The sequence below is a fragment of the Piliocolobus tephrosceles genome, chromosome 16 (assembly GCF_002776525.5).
Source record: "Piliocolobus tephrosceles isolate RC106 chromosome 16, ASM277652v3, whole genome shotgun sequence".
NCBI classification, from domain to species: domain Eukaryota; kingdom Metazoa; phylum Chordata; class Mammalia; order Primates; family Cercopithecidae; genus Piliocolobus; species Piliocolobus tephrosceles.
The window spans coordinates 129,790-148,035 of NC_045449.1; the positions used below are offsets into that span (position 1 = coordinate 129,790).

An 18,246-nucleotide genomic window follows, 5' to 3' on the forward strand; every position below is an offset into this window, starting at 1 on the left:
CTAACTCATTCCTAATTGAGGTGTCAGCTCCCCACCCAGGCATCCATCCGGTCCAGTCCCTTCTAAAGTGCTAAGTCATTCCTAATTGAGGTGTCAGCTCAAAGCGAAGTGAGACCCCGTCCAGGAGGATTTATGTATTTGTGTTTTAAAAGATGACACTTTAAGGCCTTTGTGGGGTGTGTGTGTGCACCTGCGTGCATGCTGGCGAGCCAGGGAGAAAGCCCCCAGCACCACCGTGCTCCCCCCAAGCCCGGTGGGAATGCACAGATTCCTCAAATTCATCCTGCCTGGAAAGTCCGCTGCCTCCCCACGCTGCAGGTGGCTGGCTGGCTCCCCTGTACCCAGTTGGAGGGCCCTGCCCTCACCAGGAGACGGGCTGGAAATCACACCCCAGGAAAGACAGAGCACGCACCTGCACCTGCCCTTTCTTCCAAATCCCCCCTGGAGCAGCAAAGCTCCCCACCCAGCCCAGGACAGCACAGCTTTCTCCAGAGCCTGAGTTTCCTCTTCATTTCAAGTGGGTTTTTGAGCAACCAGGTCAGTCTGGGAGGCAGGCAATTGCCAGCACAGTAGAAAGGAAAAACGGCAGTAAGAAACAGAATTCTGAGGGTGCTGTTTTCTTGACAGATGATTTAAACACCTCGGCTAGATTATTTCAGAACTAGAGGAAATGCTTTGGCTTCCATTAACCCCTGGCGAGGGGCTGGCTTCCGCGCGGCTTCTACACAATTACCCGTGAGGAGCGCTTGCCAGCCGCAGAGGGAGGTGTCGCCCAGCGCTGGCTCCCGATGGCTGCAGGGCTGCGTGCCCCTGGATCAGGGAGAACTTGGGGACAGGCTGCCAAGCTTCACGTCTGGCCTCACCCTGCCTTGTAGCCCAGCCTCAGGGTCTGTGCCCCATGGATGCCCCATGGCCTTTGTATCGTCTCTCAGGTCACCTGTGATGAGGAAAGGTCCCTAGGAGCTGCTGAGAACAGGGGCCCCTGTCTGCTCTCTGGTCCTGCACACCATCTTCTCCCTTTGTCCAGATGCTCTTAGAAGCTCAGCAAACCCATGGAGGCCAATGACACTTTCATCTGCTGCTCTTAAAGATTCGGGGGGTCAACACTGGACACACACTCGCCTCACGTTCAGCCGGCACACAGCATGGAATCCCTTTGAGCCCCGGTACTGAGGCCGCTCTGACACTGGTCTGGGAGAGGGCAGGCCTGTTCGGTGGTGTTTGGCTGTGAAGCTGTGCCCTGTTCCCGGATGGAGTGGGCTGCACGCAGGAAACGAACAGGGGCTGGAGGCAGAAAATCGGACATGCCAGTTAGACCGAGCCAGGTCTTTTCAGAGGAGCTTCATGATTTTGATTCCATTCCCAGGACAACAAATATGCCTGTGTTTAAACACAGCCTCGGAAACATGCTCCCAAGCCAAGGAGAAACCCTGTCCGGGCTGAGCCCTCCTCAGCAGGGTTCGAGGGTGGTGCGGCGTGGGGGCGACAGCTGGGGCCACTTTTCCAATTACGTATTTGATTAGTACCTCATTTCCGACGGGGCTTGTTTCCTCTCAGGGAAAGCCTCTAATTCTGGATTCCACTGCTTTCTCCGTCTTCCAGAGCCATCACTGCCTCCTGACCACGTTTAGCTCTTTGGCTTTTCCCCTGCATTCTGGGAGATCTTACAGGTCTCTCTCCATATCACTGGTTTAAGCTTCTTATTTTTTTGCCTGATTTTAGTGACCTCCTCTCATCGTTCGGGTGTATGCCCGTGAAAGCCAGCAAACCTACAAAAGTATATTTCATACAGACATTTCAAAGAATCGTATTCGAGTAAATACCTGTGAGTTCATCAGGAAAAAAATGGTGCTGGATCTGAGCTGGATTTTCCTCTCCCTCTGTCACCCCAGAGACAATGAAAGCGGCCCTTCCTCCTCCTCCTCTGCAGCCTACTCAACACGAAGACGAGGATGAGACTGTCACGATGACCCACTTCCCTTAATGAAGAGTAAATTCTCTCTTGCTTATGGCATTCTTAATAGCACTGTCTTTTCTCTAGCTTATTTTGTTGTAAGAATATAGTATATAATGCATATAATACACAAAATGTGTTAACTGAATGTTTTTTATTGGTAAGTCTTCCAGTCAACAGCAGGCTATTAGCTAAGCTCTGGAGAGTTAATAGTTATATTAAGATTTCAACTTTGTTTTTGTTTTTATTTTTTTGTGTGTGTTTTTGAGGCAGGGCCTCATGCTGTTGCCCAAGCTGGAGTACAGCGGCACCACCGTGACTCACTGCAACCTCCACCTCCCAGGTTCAAGCAATCCTCCCACCTCAGCCTCCCGAGTAGCTGGGACCACCAGGCATGACCACTACACCAGGCTAATTTTTAAAAAACATTTTGTAGTCACAGGTTTTGCCTTGTTACCCACACTGGTCTCAAACTCCTGGGCTCAAGCAATCCTCCTGCCTCAGCCTCCTAAAGTCCTGGGGCTACACGTGTGAACCACCACACGCAGTCTCACTGTATTTTTAATGCATCCTTTGGTGAGCTTAGCTGCAGTTACGTTTTTCACTGCTGCCTATTATTTCGCAGCCAAAATTCATCCTTTCTACATGAAAGGACATGTATAATAGGTTATTATTTCCAGGGTTTTTTTCTCTTACAAAAAATACTCCCACGTGCATCTGTGGCCTGTTTCCCGGGGAGCACAGCCTCTCTGGGGCCCACACCTAGCAGTGGGTTTCCAGGTCAAATGTCACGGAGATGATACTTAGAACTTATGAGGTGCCAGGTGCAACATGATGAACCAGCCGGGACTCCTGCAGAAGAGGCTTCTCGGATTTAATTTGCAGACAAGGAGCATCAGGAGCTGGTCCACGGCCATGACATTGACCCTCAAGTCAATGTGGGGTTGGCAGCAGCTGGCAAAGTTCAAGGGCCCAGAGGACAACCAGGTCCTGGGACCCAAAGCCAAGTTCAGAGATGCAAATTGTTACATGACAGTCAGGGCCAGACTGTGGACTGGGCTTTCTGCGGGAGCATGAACCCAGCCTGGGAAGGAACCATTGACAAAGTCAGGGCAAGGAGATGAGAAGCAGGGACTCAGGAGTCCCCCAGATATAACGTTGGCAACTAAGGAGAAGACAGGGATGAAAGGCCACTTCTGTCCAAAGGTACTTCTCCAGCTTGCAGCCTCGGCTTGGAACGGGAGGGTCTGAGGGCAGGCGGAGGGAGCTGATCTAGTAGGGAGAGCCTGTCCAGCAGCCCGGGTGGACTTCCAGCTTTACGAGTCCTCGGACTGTCATGTAAGGACCGGGAGCTTCCGTTTAGCTGGAAAATGGGAGCATTTGTTCCCCCGTCCCCAAGCCTCATGCCACGCCCAGAGGAGGATCTCAGCAAGGGCCAGTTCTCTTCTGCTTCTGTTTTTCATCAGAAGAATTTTCTGGCACCTCGGGAGAACATGCATCTTGAATTATTTCTTGAGAAGAGGGGATGGGTGTGTTTTTCCAGGCTGGGCACCACCTAGGAGCTTATTAAATACTTCCTGAAGGAGGGTGCCACCCTCCACTCCCCAGTCTCCATCTGCGAGACAGCTGGCTAGGGGGAGGGGCACCACTGTGTCAGCCAATGTCACTTGGCATCTGAAAAACGGGCAGGAAAATCGGCTCATCCAAATTTTTATTCAAATGAATGCAAGAGAAAGACCAAATTCAGATGCTTTCTCCTTAGCTTTTCGCCCCCTTCTCCAGGGGCACGCATAGGTGGGCATGGCACTGGGGAAAAGCAGGAGGCCCAGCAGGGAGCAGGGAGTAGGCAGGGTGGTTGCTGTGTCTGGACGGTGTCCCATCAGCTGCCCCGTGGGGTGGATTCGCACCCTGCACCTTGCCACAGTCACTGGGCAGATTCATGTCCCGCACCTTGTCACAGTCAAGGCTGGTTGCAGGCTGCAGGGCTCCCAGCTCTGCCCACTCTGAGCTTACCTGCTATGGCTGAGAAAGTGATGGTCGCCCAGGGGCCCCACAGAGTCAAATGTCAGGAGCTGTGGGCTACATGTCTGGTGGGCCAGGGTGTTTCGGTGAACCCCGTCAGCCCACCTCCCTACTGTCCACAACCAGGGAGCCTTCTGGGACCACCTGCCACCTGCACCTGCCTTAGGTGAACCAGGGCCCAGTACTTAGAAAGTGGGAAGCCTCGCTGGAGCCCCGGCTTCACTGTGAACACCCTGAGCATGAGACAGCATCCCCTTCCCCGGACCACTTGCCCTGCAGATAGCCGCTGGCCTCCTGCTGCCTCTGCTTCAAGTCGGCCGAAACAGAACCTTTTCAAAGAAGCCTACCTTGGCCAGTCTACTTTTCTTACCTGTGATAAAATGTACAAAACATACAACGTACCATTCGAACCATTGTTAGGTATACAGTTGAGTGACATTAAGTATATTCACAGGGTTGTGTGAGCATCGCCACCATCCATCCTCCGGACTTTTCCATCATCCCAGACTGACCTCTGCCCATTCACGACTGATGCCCCATCTGCCTCCCCTGCCGGCCCCTGGCAACCGCCTTTCTGCTACCTGTCGCTAAGAATTTGGCTGTTCTAGGAACTCATATAAATGGAATCCTGCGGTATCTGTCCTTTTGCGTCTGGCTCTTTTCACTTGGTACTCTGTCCTCAAGGTTCATCTGAGACGCAGAGAGTGTCAGAATCTCCTTCCTCTGGGAGGCTGAAGAATACCAGTAACATTTACGTCTGTACCATGTTTTGTTTATTCGTCCGTCTGACGACAGACACTTGTGTTTCTCCCGTGTTTTGCCTCTTGAGAATAATGTGGCGAGGAACACGGGTGTACACACATCCATCTGAGTCCCTGCTTTCAGTTCTTCTGGGCGTAGTCCCAGAAGCGGGGTCGCTGGGCCCAGTGGTAATTCTGTTTAACGTTTCAAGGAACCGCCACCCTGCTCTCCACAGCGGCCGCACCTCTTTGCATTCCCACCAACAGCGCACGAGGTCCTAATTTCTCCACATCCTCACCAATGCCTGGTGCTTTCTGCGTTTTAGATAACAGCCACCCTAACGGGTATGCAGTGGTGGCCAGTCTACTTTAACACGGCAACCTCCCACCCGCCCAGCCTTCCCAACACTCCTGATTCCTTTACGCAGTTCTTTCTCTTTTCTTTTTTCTTTTTAGAGACAGGGTCTTACTCTGTTGCCAGGCTGGAGTGAAGTGGTGCGATCACAGCTCATTACCGTTTGAAACTCCTGGGCTCGAGCAATCCTCCTGCCTCAGCCTCCTGAGTAGCTGAGAACAGGTTCACGCCACCAGGCCCGGATGATGTTTTATTTTTTAGAGACAAGGTATCACCATGTTGCCCAGGCTGGTCTTGAACTTCTGGCCTCAAGCAGTCCTCTTGCCTCAGCCTCCCAGAGGGCTGCGTGTGAGCCACTGTGCCTGACCTACTCATTCTTTTTCCTATTCAGATCTAATGTGTGATATGATCTGCTTATTTAGGTTTCATTGTCTGTTCCCCACTCTCAGGCCCAGTCCCCACTAGAACGCAAGCTCAAGGCAGAGCTAGTTCACCATGGCTGTTTTCCAAGGGCCTCAAACCGTGCCCGGCGCATGGCAAATCCTCAGTGAACATCAGAGGAGTAAGTGATTCGATGAATAGAGTTGTGAGAAGGTGTTTTGGAGGAAGACACATCTGTCTTCAAGCCCAGCTCCATCAAGCACATCTAGCGTCTTTGGGCACGTGACCTCCTCGCCCTGAGCTTCAGTTTCTCCAACTGTCACAGGGGCCAATGGGCTCCCGTGGGGATGAAGTGGGATGTTCACGGCCTGGCCCTTAGTGGGCACTCAGCTCATGCCTGCTGTGAACGATGGGACTCCCTTCGTGTGCCTGGGTGTGAACAATGAACTCGCGGGCTGGAGCACAGCGCTGAGAAAGTCAGCAGCCTCTTGGATCTCAGAGCCTCAGAGGCAAACTTCTCCTATGCACAAACACCGCTCAGATAGACGCCCCAGGCAAGGGGCAAGGGAGGGTGGCATGGCTGAGTCCATCTACAGGTGCACAGTGCAGGAGTCCCCATGAGGCAGACTGCCCTGGGGACCGGTGGGCAGCAGGAGCCCGCTCCTCCTGCCACTGCCCACATGTGGGAGGCCAGGAGGCTGCACTGATAGCGGGTCTCTCTGGCAGAGCCACGGAGGCGTGGGAGGCGACCAGCACACTGAGGAAGTGTGACCATCCGGGTCCCCCAGGGACGCCGTGACAGCAGCCCAGAGTGAGCCAGGCACAGACGGAGGGGTGCTCAGGCAGCCGCCCACCCCAGCACCAGCCACCCACTCCTGAATGCACTCACAGACCTCCGGAGGGGGCCCTCCGGCAAAGCTGTTTGCAGCAAAAATCCAAACTGCAAGTAACAGCAGAACCAGGAGAGAAACAGCGTGGAGAAACAGATGGCAGCGCGCGGTGAGCACAGGCTGCCTGCCCGGGAAGCAGGTGCCACAAGGATGCTGGGCTCGGGCTTGGCGAGCATGACCAGTTCCCACCAGCGGCTGGGCCGGCTGCGGAATTTGGGAGCCCCCGATGATCCTGACCTTCCACAGGCCTGTGAGGCCCAGACTGAGGAAGAGTCTCCTAGTTGGAAGACCTCAGTGTGCTGCTTGTCACCTCCAGGATAAGTGGGTTGGAGATTATTTAAAGATCAACCCTGCTGGGTATGGCGGCTCATGCCTGTAATCCCAGCACTTAGGGCAGCAGAGGCAGGAGGACTGGCTGAGTTCAGGAGTTTGAGGCCAGCCTTGGCAACATCGTGAGATGCCATCTCCACAAAAAAAAAAAAAAAAAATTCTCCCATTCTGTAGGTTGCCTATTCACTCTGATGGTAGTTTCTTTTGCTGTGCAGAAGCTCTTTAGTTTAATTAGATCCCATTTGTCAATTTTGGCTTTTGTTGCCATTGCTTTTGGTGTTTTAGTCATGAAGTCCTTGCCCATGCCTATGTCCTGAATGGTGTTGCCTAGGTTTTCTTCTAGGGTTTCTATGGTTTTAGGTCTAACATTTAAATCTTTAATCCATCTTGAATTAATTTTTGTATAAGGTGTAAGGAAGGGATCCAGTTTCAGCTTTCTACATATGGCCAGCCAGTTTTCCCAGCACCATTTATTAAATAGGGAGTCCTTCCTCATTTCTTGTTTTTGTCAGGTTTGTCAAAGATCAGATGGCTGTAGATGTATGGTATTATTTCTGAGGGCTCTGTTCTGTTCCATTGGTCTATATCTCTGCTTTGGTATCAGTACCATGCTGTTTTGGTTACTGTAGCCTTGTAGTATAGTTTGAAGTCAGGTAGCGTGATGCCTCCAGCTTTGTTCTTTTGCTTTAGGATTCTCTTGGCAATGTGAGCTCTTTTTTGGTGCCATATGAACTTTAAAGTAGTTTTTTCCAATTCCGTGAAGAAAGTCATTGGTAGCTTGATGGGGATGGCATTGAATCTGTAAATTACCTTGGGCAGTATGGCCATTTTCACAATATTAATTCTTCCTATCCATGAGCATGGAATGTTCTTCCATTTGTTTGTGTCCTCTTTTATTTCACTGAGCAGTGGTTTGTAGTTCTCCTTGAAGAGGTCCTTCACATCCCTTGTAAGTTGGATTCCTAGGTATTTTATTCTCTTTGAAGCAATTGTGAATGGGAGTTCACTCATGATTTGGCTCTCTGTCTGTTACCGGTGTATAAGAATGCTTGTGATTTCTGCACATTGATTTTGTATCCTGAGACTTTGCTGAAGTTGCTTATCAGCTTAAGGAGATTTTGGGCTGAGACAATGGGGTTTTCTAAATAGACAATCATGTCATCTGCAAACAGGGATAATTGGACTTCTTCTTTTCCTAACTGAATACCCTTTATTTCTTTCACCTGCCTGATTGCCCTGGCCAGAGCTTCCAACACTGTGTTGAATAGGAGTGGTGAGAGAGGGCGTCCCTGTCTCGTGCCGGTTTTCAAAGGGAATGCTTCCAGTATCCAGAATGTACAAATAACTTAAACAAATTTACAAGAAAAAACCAAACAACCCCATCAAAACGTGGGTGAAGGAAATGAACAGACACTTCTCCAAAGAAGACATTTATGCAGCCAACAGACACATGAAAAAATGCTCATCATCACTAGCCATCAGAGAAATGCACATCAAAACCACAATGAGATACCATCTCACACCAGTTAGAATGACGATCATTAAAAAGTCAGGAAACAACAGGTGCTGGAGAGGATGTGGAGAAATAGGAACACTTTTACACTGTTGGTGGGACTGTAAACTAGTTCAACCATTGTGGAAGACAGTGTGGTGATTCCTCAAGGATCTAGAACTAGAAATACCATTTGGTCCAGCCATCCCATTACTGGGTATATACCCAAAGGGTTATAAGGCATGCTGCTATAAAGACACATGCACACGTATGTTTACTGTGGCACCATTCACAATAGCAAAGACTTGGAACCAACCCAAATGTCCATCAATGATACACTGGCTTAAGAAAATGTGGCACATATACACCATGGAATACAATGCAGCCATAAAAAGGATGAGTTCGTGTCCTTTGTAGGCACATGGATGCAGCTGGAAACCATCATTCTCAGCAAACTATCACAAGGACAGAAAACCAAACACCACATGTTCTCACTCATAGGTGGGAATTGAACAATGAGAATACATGGACAAAGGGTGGGGAACATCACACACCGGGGCCTGCTGTGGGGTGGGGGGAGGGATAGCATTAGGAGAAATGCCTAACGTAAATGACGAGTTAATGGGGGCAGCACACCAACATGGCACACGTATACATATGTAACAAACCCGCACGTTGTGCACATGTACCCTAGAACTTAAATATTTTTAAAAAAGCCCCCCCACCCCCACACACACCAAAAAAACACGTAAAACCAACCCTGTGAAGCCACTTTTCTTTTTTTAGTCAATCAACAAGCAGGAGAGAGGGGCCAGGAGGAAGAAATACAGACCCAGCGTCAGTGGCCCAGTGGCTATGAGAGAACCCAGCGAGGGCGACGTCAGGGACAGACCCCAGCGAGGGCGACTTCAGGAAGATCCAAAGTGCCCCGCAGGGAAAAGATTCTGAAGAGATCAGAACATGAAATTTCTTTGCAAATTTCTCTTTCAATCCACGAACATTTCCCGAGTGCCTCTGTATACGACACACTGCAGGAGGCACAGTGACTGTTGGCTGTTGCCCGCGGCTGCTGGGTTATAACCAGGATGTGGCGGGAAATTGAGGCGGCAAAGCCAAGGCTGAACAGAGAACACGCTAATTGTCTTAACCAGCCTTCAGCTCCTTAAAACTTGGTCTTCTTCACCCCTTTCTAGGCTGCCCCCCTCAGATGACACCCGTGTCCTCCAAGAAGCTTTCTTATGGCCAAGGCACATTTGAGAGGCTGCAGGGATGGTTTGCAGAATCCTGGGGAATCTCGATTCCAACCAACTTCTCTACTGATGACAGCATAACTTGGAGTGAGTCATTCTTTGTTTTCTTTGAGTGGATAGGGATTCCAGGCTAAACAGTAAACGAAATGAATTTCTGGTTTGCCACATCGTGTGCTTAGAAGCTGCCAGTGCAATTCCTCCCAGGCCAAACTGTCGCACCCATGAAAGCACGTGAAAAAGGCACCGCGAAACCCCAGCACGGGGCCTGTGACAGCTCAGTGCCAGGCTCCACATCAGGTGAGGGGATGAGGGGATGAGGCGGGAGGCGGGAGGCGTGCTATGGACCACCTGGGCCTCGCCTGCCCACCTGGGCCTCGCCTGCCTGGCTGGGATAGGGGGCAGGAGCTGAAGCCACCTGGGCAGCCTTCCTGGCACAGCAGGGCTGCCAGTTCCTGGGGCCATAGGGGCTGTCCTCCCTCCTCCAACCTCTTGTCATCCCTGGGAGATACAGCTTCCAGAATCAGTCAGGCCGGCAATGTGAGCTGCATTGCGGAAGGAGTATTTCCTGAAGCAAGGCTCCATAGCGGAGAGCAGGGAGAGGCAGGAAGAGCTGAGGAGACAGCACAAGCCAGGGGCTGCGGTCCCTCGTCCTCCCTGGTTCTGAGGGGCCAGGTCACAGGAGAGTCAAAGGTGCCTCCTGCCTGGGGCAGCATCACAGGCACAATCCCAGGCCACGGGAAGGGCCATAAGAAGATGCCTCGGAACCAGTCCTGGGCCTGCAGGGCTTGCCGCATCAGAGGGTGGACACACAGGGAGACGGAGGCCTGGGACAGGCTGCGGTAGAAGCAGGGAGGGGAAAACCTCTACAGCATTTCGTGCAGGTGAATGTGGCATGCTGGGGCTCAGGAAAATAATTAGACAACTGTTTGGTGTCTAGGAAACATCAAGACTGGCCTTACTAATAAAATAGAAACCCACAAGAAGAAAACGAGCAAAATAAAGGAAACAGTGGAGGACTGCAGGGGAACCAGAGAGTGGAGAGAAGAACCAAAACTTACACTGGAGGAGGGAAGAGCAGACATGGCTGCGAGGAAAACGGAAGTGGCTGGAAGGCTCTTCTAGGCTCATAAGAGCATCAGCTGGTATTAACACAAGCACTTTGGAAAAGGATCGGGAATCACCCAATAGAGTTGAATGTGGACACACCCCATAATCCAAGAGAAACCCTCCAGCCTAAAGTCTGCAGACACTCTTGCACAGGTACATGTGCTCCAGGACCCATGAATGTTCACAGCAGGATTACTTATAAGAGCAAAAAAGCGGAGAGTAACTAAAATGATCACCCAGGTAAAATGGATAAACAGGTATGTATTTCTTACAGTGGGATATACACCGCAGTGACGGGAACGAATCCAGCTGCACGTGTCAACATGGGTGAATTTCAGGATCACAACGCTGAATGAATAAAGAAGAAACATACAGAAAAATACACACAGACCCACCTTGTTTACGTCACATGCAAACACAAGCAGAACTAAGCATGCGGACTTTTGCAGCGTGGCAATGACCTATTTCTCAGCTCCCAGGGTAATTAGTGGGTACCTCTTTTATTATGATTCTTTAAACTGTACACGAGTTTTTTTGAGTCCAGTTTAGAACTGTAAGCTGCCCAGGCTGGAGTACGTTGGTACAATTATGGTTCACTGCAGCCTTGACCTCCGGGGCTTAAGCAATCCTCCCACCTCAGCCTCCTGACTAGCTGAGACTACAGGTGCGTGCCACTATACCTGGTTAATAATTTAGGGACTTTTTGTAGAGAGGGGGTTTCACCATGTTGTCCAGGCTGGTCTCAAACTCCTGGGCTCAAGCAATCCACCCACCTTGGCCTGCCAAAGTGCTGGGATTACAGGTATGAGCCACCATGTCCAGGCTTTTTCCTTTTTTGTTTATTTAAATCTTGAACACACATCACAGTTTATTAATCCACCAGCAAGAAAACCAGGCGAGGGACTAGAGTGTGCCAGTCCACGGCAGGAATGGAATGGAGAGTCCAGAGCTGGGAAACAGAGCGCTGAGCTAAGCAGCCGGTTTACAAAGGCACCTCACTAGGAGAATGTCATGGTTCTGTGTGGTCTCAAGAACCTCGTCTCCAGGACTTGGTAGAGAGGAAATCGGGGACAAGACAATTGGGAGCACCAATCAGGAATCAAAAATTAAAAATAACCAATGAGAAGCAAATGATAACGAAACATCTGTGGCTGTTATAGGAATGACAAGGTTCACCGCGCTAAGAAATGACTGAAATACAGCAAAAGAAACCACCATCAGAGTGAACAGGCAACCTACAGAATGGGAGAAAAGTTTTGCAATCTACTCATCTGACAAAGGGCTAATATCCAGAATCTACGAAGAAATTAAACAAATTTACAAGAAAAAATCAAACAACCCCATCAAAAAGTGGGCGAAGGATATGAACAGGCACTTCTCCAAAGAAGACATTTATGCAGCCAACAGACACATGAAAAAATGCTCATCGTCACTGGCCATCAGAGAAATGCAAATCAAAACCACAATGAGATATCATCTCACACCAGTTAGAATGGTGATCATTAAAAAGTCAGGAAACAACAGGTGCTGGAGATGATATGGAGAAACAGGAACACTTTTAAACTGTTGGTGGGACTATAAACTAGTTCAACCATTGTGGAAGATGGTGTGGCGATTCCTCAAGGATCTAGAACTAGACATACCATTTGACCCAGCCATCCCATTACTGGGGATATACCCAAAGGATTATAAATCGTGCTGCTATAGAGACACATGCAACGTATGTTTGTTGTGGCACTATTCACAATGGGAAAGACTTGGAACCAAACCAAATGTCCATCAGTGACAGACTGGATTCAGAAAATGTAGCACATATACACCATGGAATACTATGCAGCCATGAAAAAGGATGAGTTCATGTCCTTTGTAGGGACATGGATGCAGCTGGAAACCATCATTCTCAGCAAACTATCACAAGAACAGAAAACCAAACACCACACGTTCTCACTCATAGGTGGGAATTGAACAATGAGATCACTTGGACACAGGAAGGGGAACATCACACACCAGGGCCTATTGTGGGGAGAGGGGAGGAGGGAGGGATAGCATCAGGAGATATACCTAATGTAAATGACGAGTTAATGGGTGCACACACCAACATGGCACATGTATACATATGTAACAAACCTGCACATTATGTACATGTAAAACAACAAAAAAGAAAATGACTAAAATACAGTTCAATTGAGTTTAAAATTCATTAGGAGATCTCTCACTTTTAGGAACGAAAATGGTTCCTGGGGTTCTTTTTCAAATTTGTTTCTACTTTTCTCAAAGGCCTGGTTTGTTCAACCTGGTTTCTATTCCTTCTCTTAGATCTTTTGTTTTATTTTAGAGGCAGGGTCTTGCTCTAAAGCCCTTCGTGAGCCTTGCTCACTAAGGCTGGAGTGCAGTGGCACGACCTCAGCTCACTGCCACCTCCACCTCCCGGGCAAAAGTCATCCTCCCACCTCAGCCTCCCAAGGAGCTGGGACTACAGGCGTGCACCACGATGCCAGCCTATTTTTTTTTTTTTTTTTTTTTTTTTTTTTTTTTGCAGAGAAAAAGTCTTGCTTTGTTTCCCAGGCTGGTCTCCAACTCCTAGGCACAAGAGATCCTCCTGCTCAGCTTCCCAAAGTGTTGGGATTAGAGGTGTGAGCTGCCATATCCAGCCTCTCTTACACCTTTTAAGTAATTTTTCAAAACACATTTATCATCTCTTTCACCATTTCACTATTCTCTCTCATTTTCTGGGCACCATTCTCCTAGCTGTTACATTTTCCATGTCTCCTGCTTTTCTTCATGTGGCTGGTGGACAACAGGGGTAAAATCCACAGAATTTTGAGTGGGAAAGATTAGGATTAATTGCATTACCAGTGAAGTGGTCTTTTTTGTATAAAGGCAAAAATTATCGGATAGCCCTGGACTCAGAAAACGTATCATCCATGCGCCCTTATTTTTTGAAATACATAAAATTATAGACCAGCTAATTCTTAGATAAATAAAAATAATAACTCAAGAGTCTACAAGAAAATAATCATTGATTTTCCTTCTAGAAATCCATTCTAAGGATAGAATCTAAAATGGAGACAAAGAGCTATGCACACAGTAATAAGAGAAAAAATGAAAACAATTTAAATGTCCTCACTTAGGAGAATATCTGTATGACAGAATATCAATGAGAAAGTTCACAAAGAGTTCTTGATTACACCAGAAAAGACTTAAGATATTCATTCTAAAACATAGGTTCAATAATATAAAAAAAAAAGGCAGAGAAAAATGATTATAATATACTAAATATTCCAATGGTTGTCTCTGATTCTGGATTTTTGGAAGGTGTATACTTCTTTATGCTTGTCTATAATTGTAAATGTTCCTCAATGATCCATATGAATTTTATCATCAGAAAAGAGTAAAATGTATAGAATATATGTTTAAAAAATGAAAACTTTCAAAGGTAACAACAGACAAGAACTTATGTATCTGGGCAATATTAAATAAGAAAAATAAAATACTGTGCTACTGGTTTTGAGATAGTCTGCAATTATTTCTCAACACAGCAGCATGAGTACCCTTTAAAAGAGGGGGAGATGGGATTCTGTCTCTGCTTTCCTCAAGACCCTCCAAGGGCGCCTCATTTTCCTGAGTGTAAAACCAAAGTCTTGGCCAGGTGCAGTGGCTCACGCCTGAAATCCCAGCACTTTGGGAGACTGGGGCAGGCAGATTGCTTGAGCTCAGGAGTTTGAGACCAGCCTGGGCAACATGGCAAAACCCCGTCTCTACAAAATCACAAAAAATTAGCTGGACATGGTGGCACAGCCTGCAGTCCCAGCTATTCGGGAGGCTGAGGTGGGAGGGTTGGCTGAGCCCTGAAGGCAGAGGTTGCAGTGAGCTGAGATCGTGGCACTGCCCTACAGCCTGGGTCACACAGTGAGATCCTGTCTCGGAAAAACAAAACAAACAAACAACTCCCCAAACCCAAAGTCGTTGCAAAGGTCTCTAAGCACCAGCACGATCTGACCCACTCTATCATGTCTCCGACGATATGGTCTGGCTGTGTCCCTGCCCAAATCTCATCTTGAACTGTAGCTCCCATGATTCCCACGTGTTGTGGGAGCGACCAAGTAGGAGGTAATTGAACTGAGGGGGCGGTTTCCCCAGACTGTTCTCGTGGTAGTGACTAAGTGTCACGAGATCTGATGTTTTTATAAGAAGAAAATCCCTTCACTTGGTCTCATTCTTTCTTTGCCTGCCGCCATGTAAGACATGACTTCTGCCTTCCGTCATGGTTGGGAGGCCTCCCCGGCCATGTGGAACTGAGTCCATCAAATCTCTTCCCTTTATAATTACCCAGTCAGGTACGTCTTTATCAGCAGCGTGAGAACAGACTAATACATCTGACAACCCCTCCCCAGCCCCAACCTAACTCCAGCCACGCTGGTCTCCGAGCTGTGCCTCCAATCTACTGAGCACACACGTCTGACTCGGGGCCTTTGCACCTCTTGCACCCCTACTCGGAATGCTTTCCCTCCACATAGCCACAGAAGATGCTTCAGATCTCTGCTCAAAAGTCATTTTGTCAGTGGGCCCTCCCTGATCCCCATGTAAGCCAGCAGCCACGCCAGTGTCCCCAGCACCTCTTCTCCCCTTTGCCCCAAGGCCTTGATCACCGTCTGTGACTCTGCAGAATTTACGAGGTTTGTGGTCTCCCTCTCCCACTGGAAGAACTATTGTATCTGGCACATAGGAGATGCTCCATAAATGTGTCAGCTGCCTATGTGAATAAATGCATTTATTCTCTGTCTGTCAGAAGCAGACAGAGGCAGCCAGGAGATGGGTCTTCCAGGGTGCAGGGACTAAAAGTGTCCCTTGGGAGGTGGGGGACCAGAGCAGAGTCACTAAAATCAGGCTGGCGAGGGGATTTTCCACCTGGGAAAGGAGGCTGAAATCAGCAGGGTCCCACCCTGGGACTACAGCATATATAAGGAACTGAGCTCAGAGGAAGGCACACCGGCAGCAGCAGGGCCTGGCCAAGCTGTGGCGGCTGGGGTGAGGCTCTGGGAATAATCCCAAGCCGCTCCCAAAGCTCCCAAAGCAGAGGGGCCGAGGCTCAGATTGCCCCCTGGTAACACAGACAGCAACCCCACCCTGATGGCCTCCGGAACATCTCACCAGCACTCAACTCACTCCAGAGAAAATACGTACAATTCTGGCCAGAGACGATGGAAGCAAAGCACGAAAAGAAAGGAAGATAAGAGGCCTTGAGCAGAGCACTCCAAGAGTTTTCATCAGAAAACCCAAGTTCTTCCATTAGGATTTGGCTTTTGCGGGGAGACAGAACTCCACATTTTTATCAGACTCAGAACCAGTTTAAAATCTGACATTTTAAATGTCCTTTCTGGTTCGTTATCTCTTCATGATGATTAGACATTTTTCTAAGAAGAAAGGGCATTAGGGAACCAATGACGCCAGCCTTCCCACACCCCAAAAGCAGCCAGAAAAATCCAGCACATGTGTCTGGTACCCACAGGTACCCAGGCTCACATACCATGAACATGCTCCCGGCCCCATCCATTCCTGCTAACTGTGCACCACATGCCTGGTGCTGCAGAGAGGGAACACCCTTGATCTTTTAGAGGCTAAGTTTTATCAGCTTCTAAAAATTCAAGCACAAAGACATAGCGTAACACACAGCCTCATATTCTCTGCCTTAGGAAAGATAAGAAAATTCATCCTAAGCTATTTCAGACTTTTCTGGGCACTGGAGCACTCTGGAGATGAAGACAGGCTGGTGGTAGCTCAGGACTGTTACGGAGTGTGAGGGTGACTCATGAGGGGGACGGACAGCCCTTGACTACATTATTAAATTTGCTAAATTTGTCTTTCCTTCCATTCACCTTCTTTTCCTTCAAAGATCCTTCACTTCTGCCCTCCCGCAGCTCAGCCGTGACCATCATTTCATCCCACGAAGTGGCTCCCCGTGACCATCATTTCATCCCACAAAATGATGTTTTAAGGAATTTCTTCTTCCATGGACCACAAGCACCGTCAAAGGGACCTCCTGAAGATTAGAAGGACCTCAAGTTCAAAGGCGAGATTTCTGGCTGAGGAGGAAGGGAGGCCTCTCATAGTTGTGGAATGTCTACTCTATGCCGGAGGTTTCGCCCACCGGACAATCTTACTGAATTCTCACAGCAACTCTGCAGAGCGGGCGTTATTAACTCCATCTGGGGATGAGGAGTCAGGGACTTCCAGCAAGACAGAAGGATAGCAACCCTGTGAGGCCCTGCCTGTGGCTTTTCCTCTTCCAAAGACACGGCAATAATAGAGGAAAATGTTTTCACAACAGCAGCAGCAAGTCAACGTGCGCAAAAAAGATCTGTATCTCCGTGGATCAGAAATTCAAAGTATTTACCATTTTGAGGGGTGAAGGCACAGCCTGCTGAGCTCTGGGCTCAGAAGCAGACACAGGCTGCTGGGAGATGGGTCTTCCAGGGTGCAGGGACTAAAAGTGTCCGTTGGGAGGTGGGGGACCGGAGCAGAGTCCCTAAAATCAGGCTGGCGAGGGGATTTTCCACCTGGGAAAGGAGGCTGAAATCAGCAGGGTCCTGTGCCGGGACTACAGCACATACAAGGAAATGAGCTCAGAGGCAAGCAAGCCGACAGCAGCAGGGCCGGGCCAAGCTGTCGCGGCCGGGGTGAGGCTCTGGGAATAATCCCGGTATCACCATGGATAGGCAGCTCGCCACAAACCCAGGACGCCTGGCTCAGCACCGAGCAACCCAGGACGCCTGGCTCAGCACGGGGCAAACCCGGACCCAGGTGGGAGCAGCTGCAAAGCTATCCAGCTAGAAGAGCTGGGTGGGAAAGAGAGAGAAGGGACCATTATCACACAAGATGAGAGTGCAAACCACAATTCCAAAACACCCGAGGAAAACTAACCCTAAGAAAGACACCAAAGGGGAGGTGACCTCCAGGAAAGACTTAGTGACTTGGAAGGCGGTATCGAGGAACTCACCGGGAAGTATCGCAGAAAGATAAAGAAATAAACAAGAAAGAGCCGTGGGGGATGGTTGAGGGGCTCTAAAATGTATCCAGCAGGATTTCCAGAGAGGAGAGGAGGAACGGCAGAGGAGCCATATCCAAAGACATCGTGACGGAGAAATTTTCAGAACTGAAGTGTTTTGTGGACCCTCAGATGAAAAGTACATACGATGTGACAAGCGAGATTTAAAAAGTTCACAAACCCCCATCTGGAAGACCAGCTGCAGGCCTCCTCACCCCTCACATGCTGTCCCCGCCCTGCCCCCCAGGGCACTTCCCAGGAGCTACCTGCCACGTCCTGCCGTGTTGGCTCCATTCCGACCTGGCACAGGGAGATTCTGACCATCCCTGCCCGTCTGCCACTCCCCAGAGTCCTCGCTGAGCCTCGACTTCCTTCCCTCAAATGGGGCTGGAACTAGAACCGCGCACCATAGCAGCAGCCAGGGCTTCGGGCGGCATCGTGACGGCAGACCACGCTGAGTTCGGTTTCCGGCTCCCGACTAACTGGCTCGGTGCTCACAGGTTACCTAACCTCTTGTGTCTTTATTTCCCCATCAGGAAAAGGGGATGAGAATCGCACCACCGGGGTTGTGTAGAGATGAAATGAATTCACACACGCAAGGAACTTACGGCAGTTCCAGGCACACAGTCAACATTCACCCTGGGGTAGCGACAACCATTCCCGTAACACCAGCCCCCACA

At 49.4% G+C, this 18,246-nt stretch overlaps 1 protein-coding gene across 1 annotated transcript in view; it reads right to left on the reverse strand.

Moving 5' to 3' along the window:
- Nucleotides 1-1,100: 1,100 nt before the first annotated feature.
- Nucleotides 1,101-18,246, reverse strand: part of LOC111527154 (rab effector Noc2) — a 63,677-nt gene continuing 46,531 nt past the window's right edge. The window contains exons 6-8 of the mRNA XM_026448357.1: nucleotides 16,981-17,078; nucleotides 6,346-6,546; nucleotides 1,101-1,191 (exon numbers count right to left, since the gene is read on the reverse strand). Of these exons, the coding sequence (XP_026304142.1) occupies nucleotides 1,101-1,191; nucleotides 6,346-6,546; nucleotides 16,981-17,078 (390 nt within the window). The remainder of the gene's footprint in view (nucleotides 1,192-6,345; nucleotides 6,547-16,980; nucleotides 17,079-18,246) is intronic.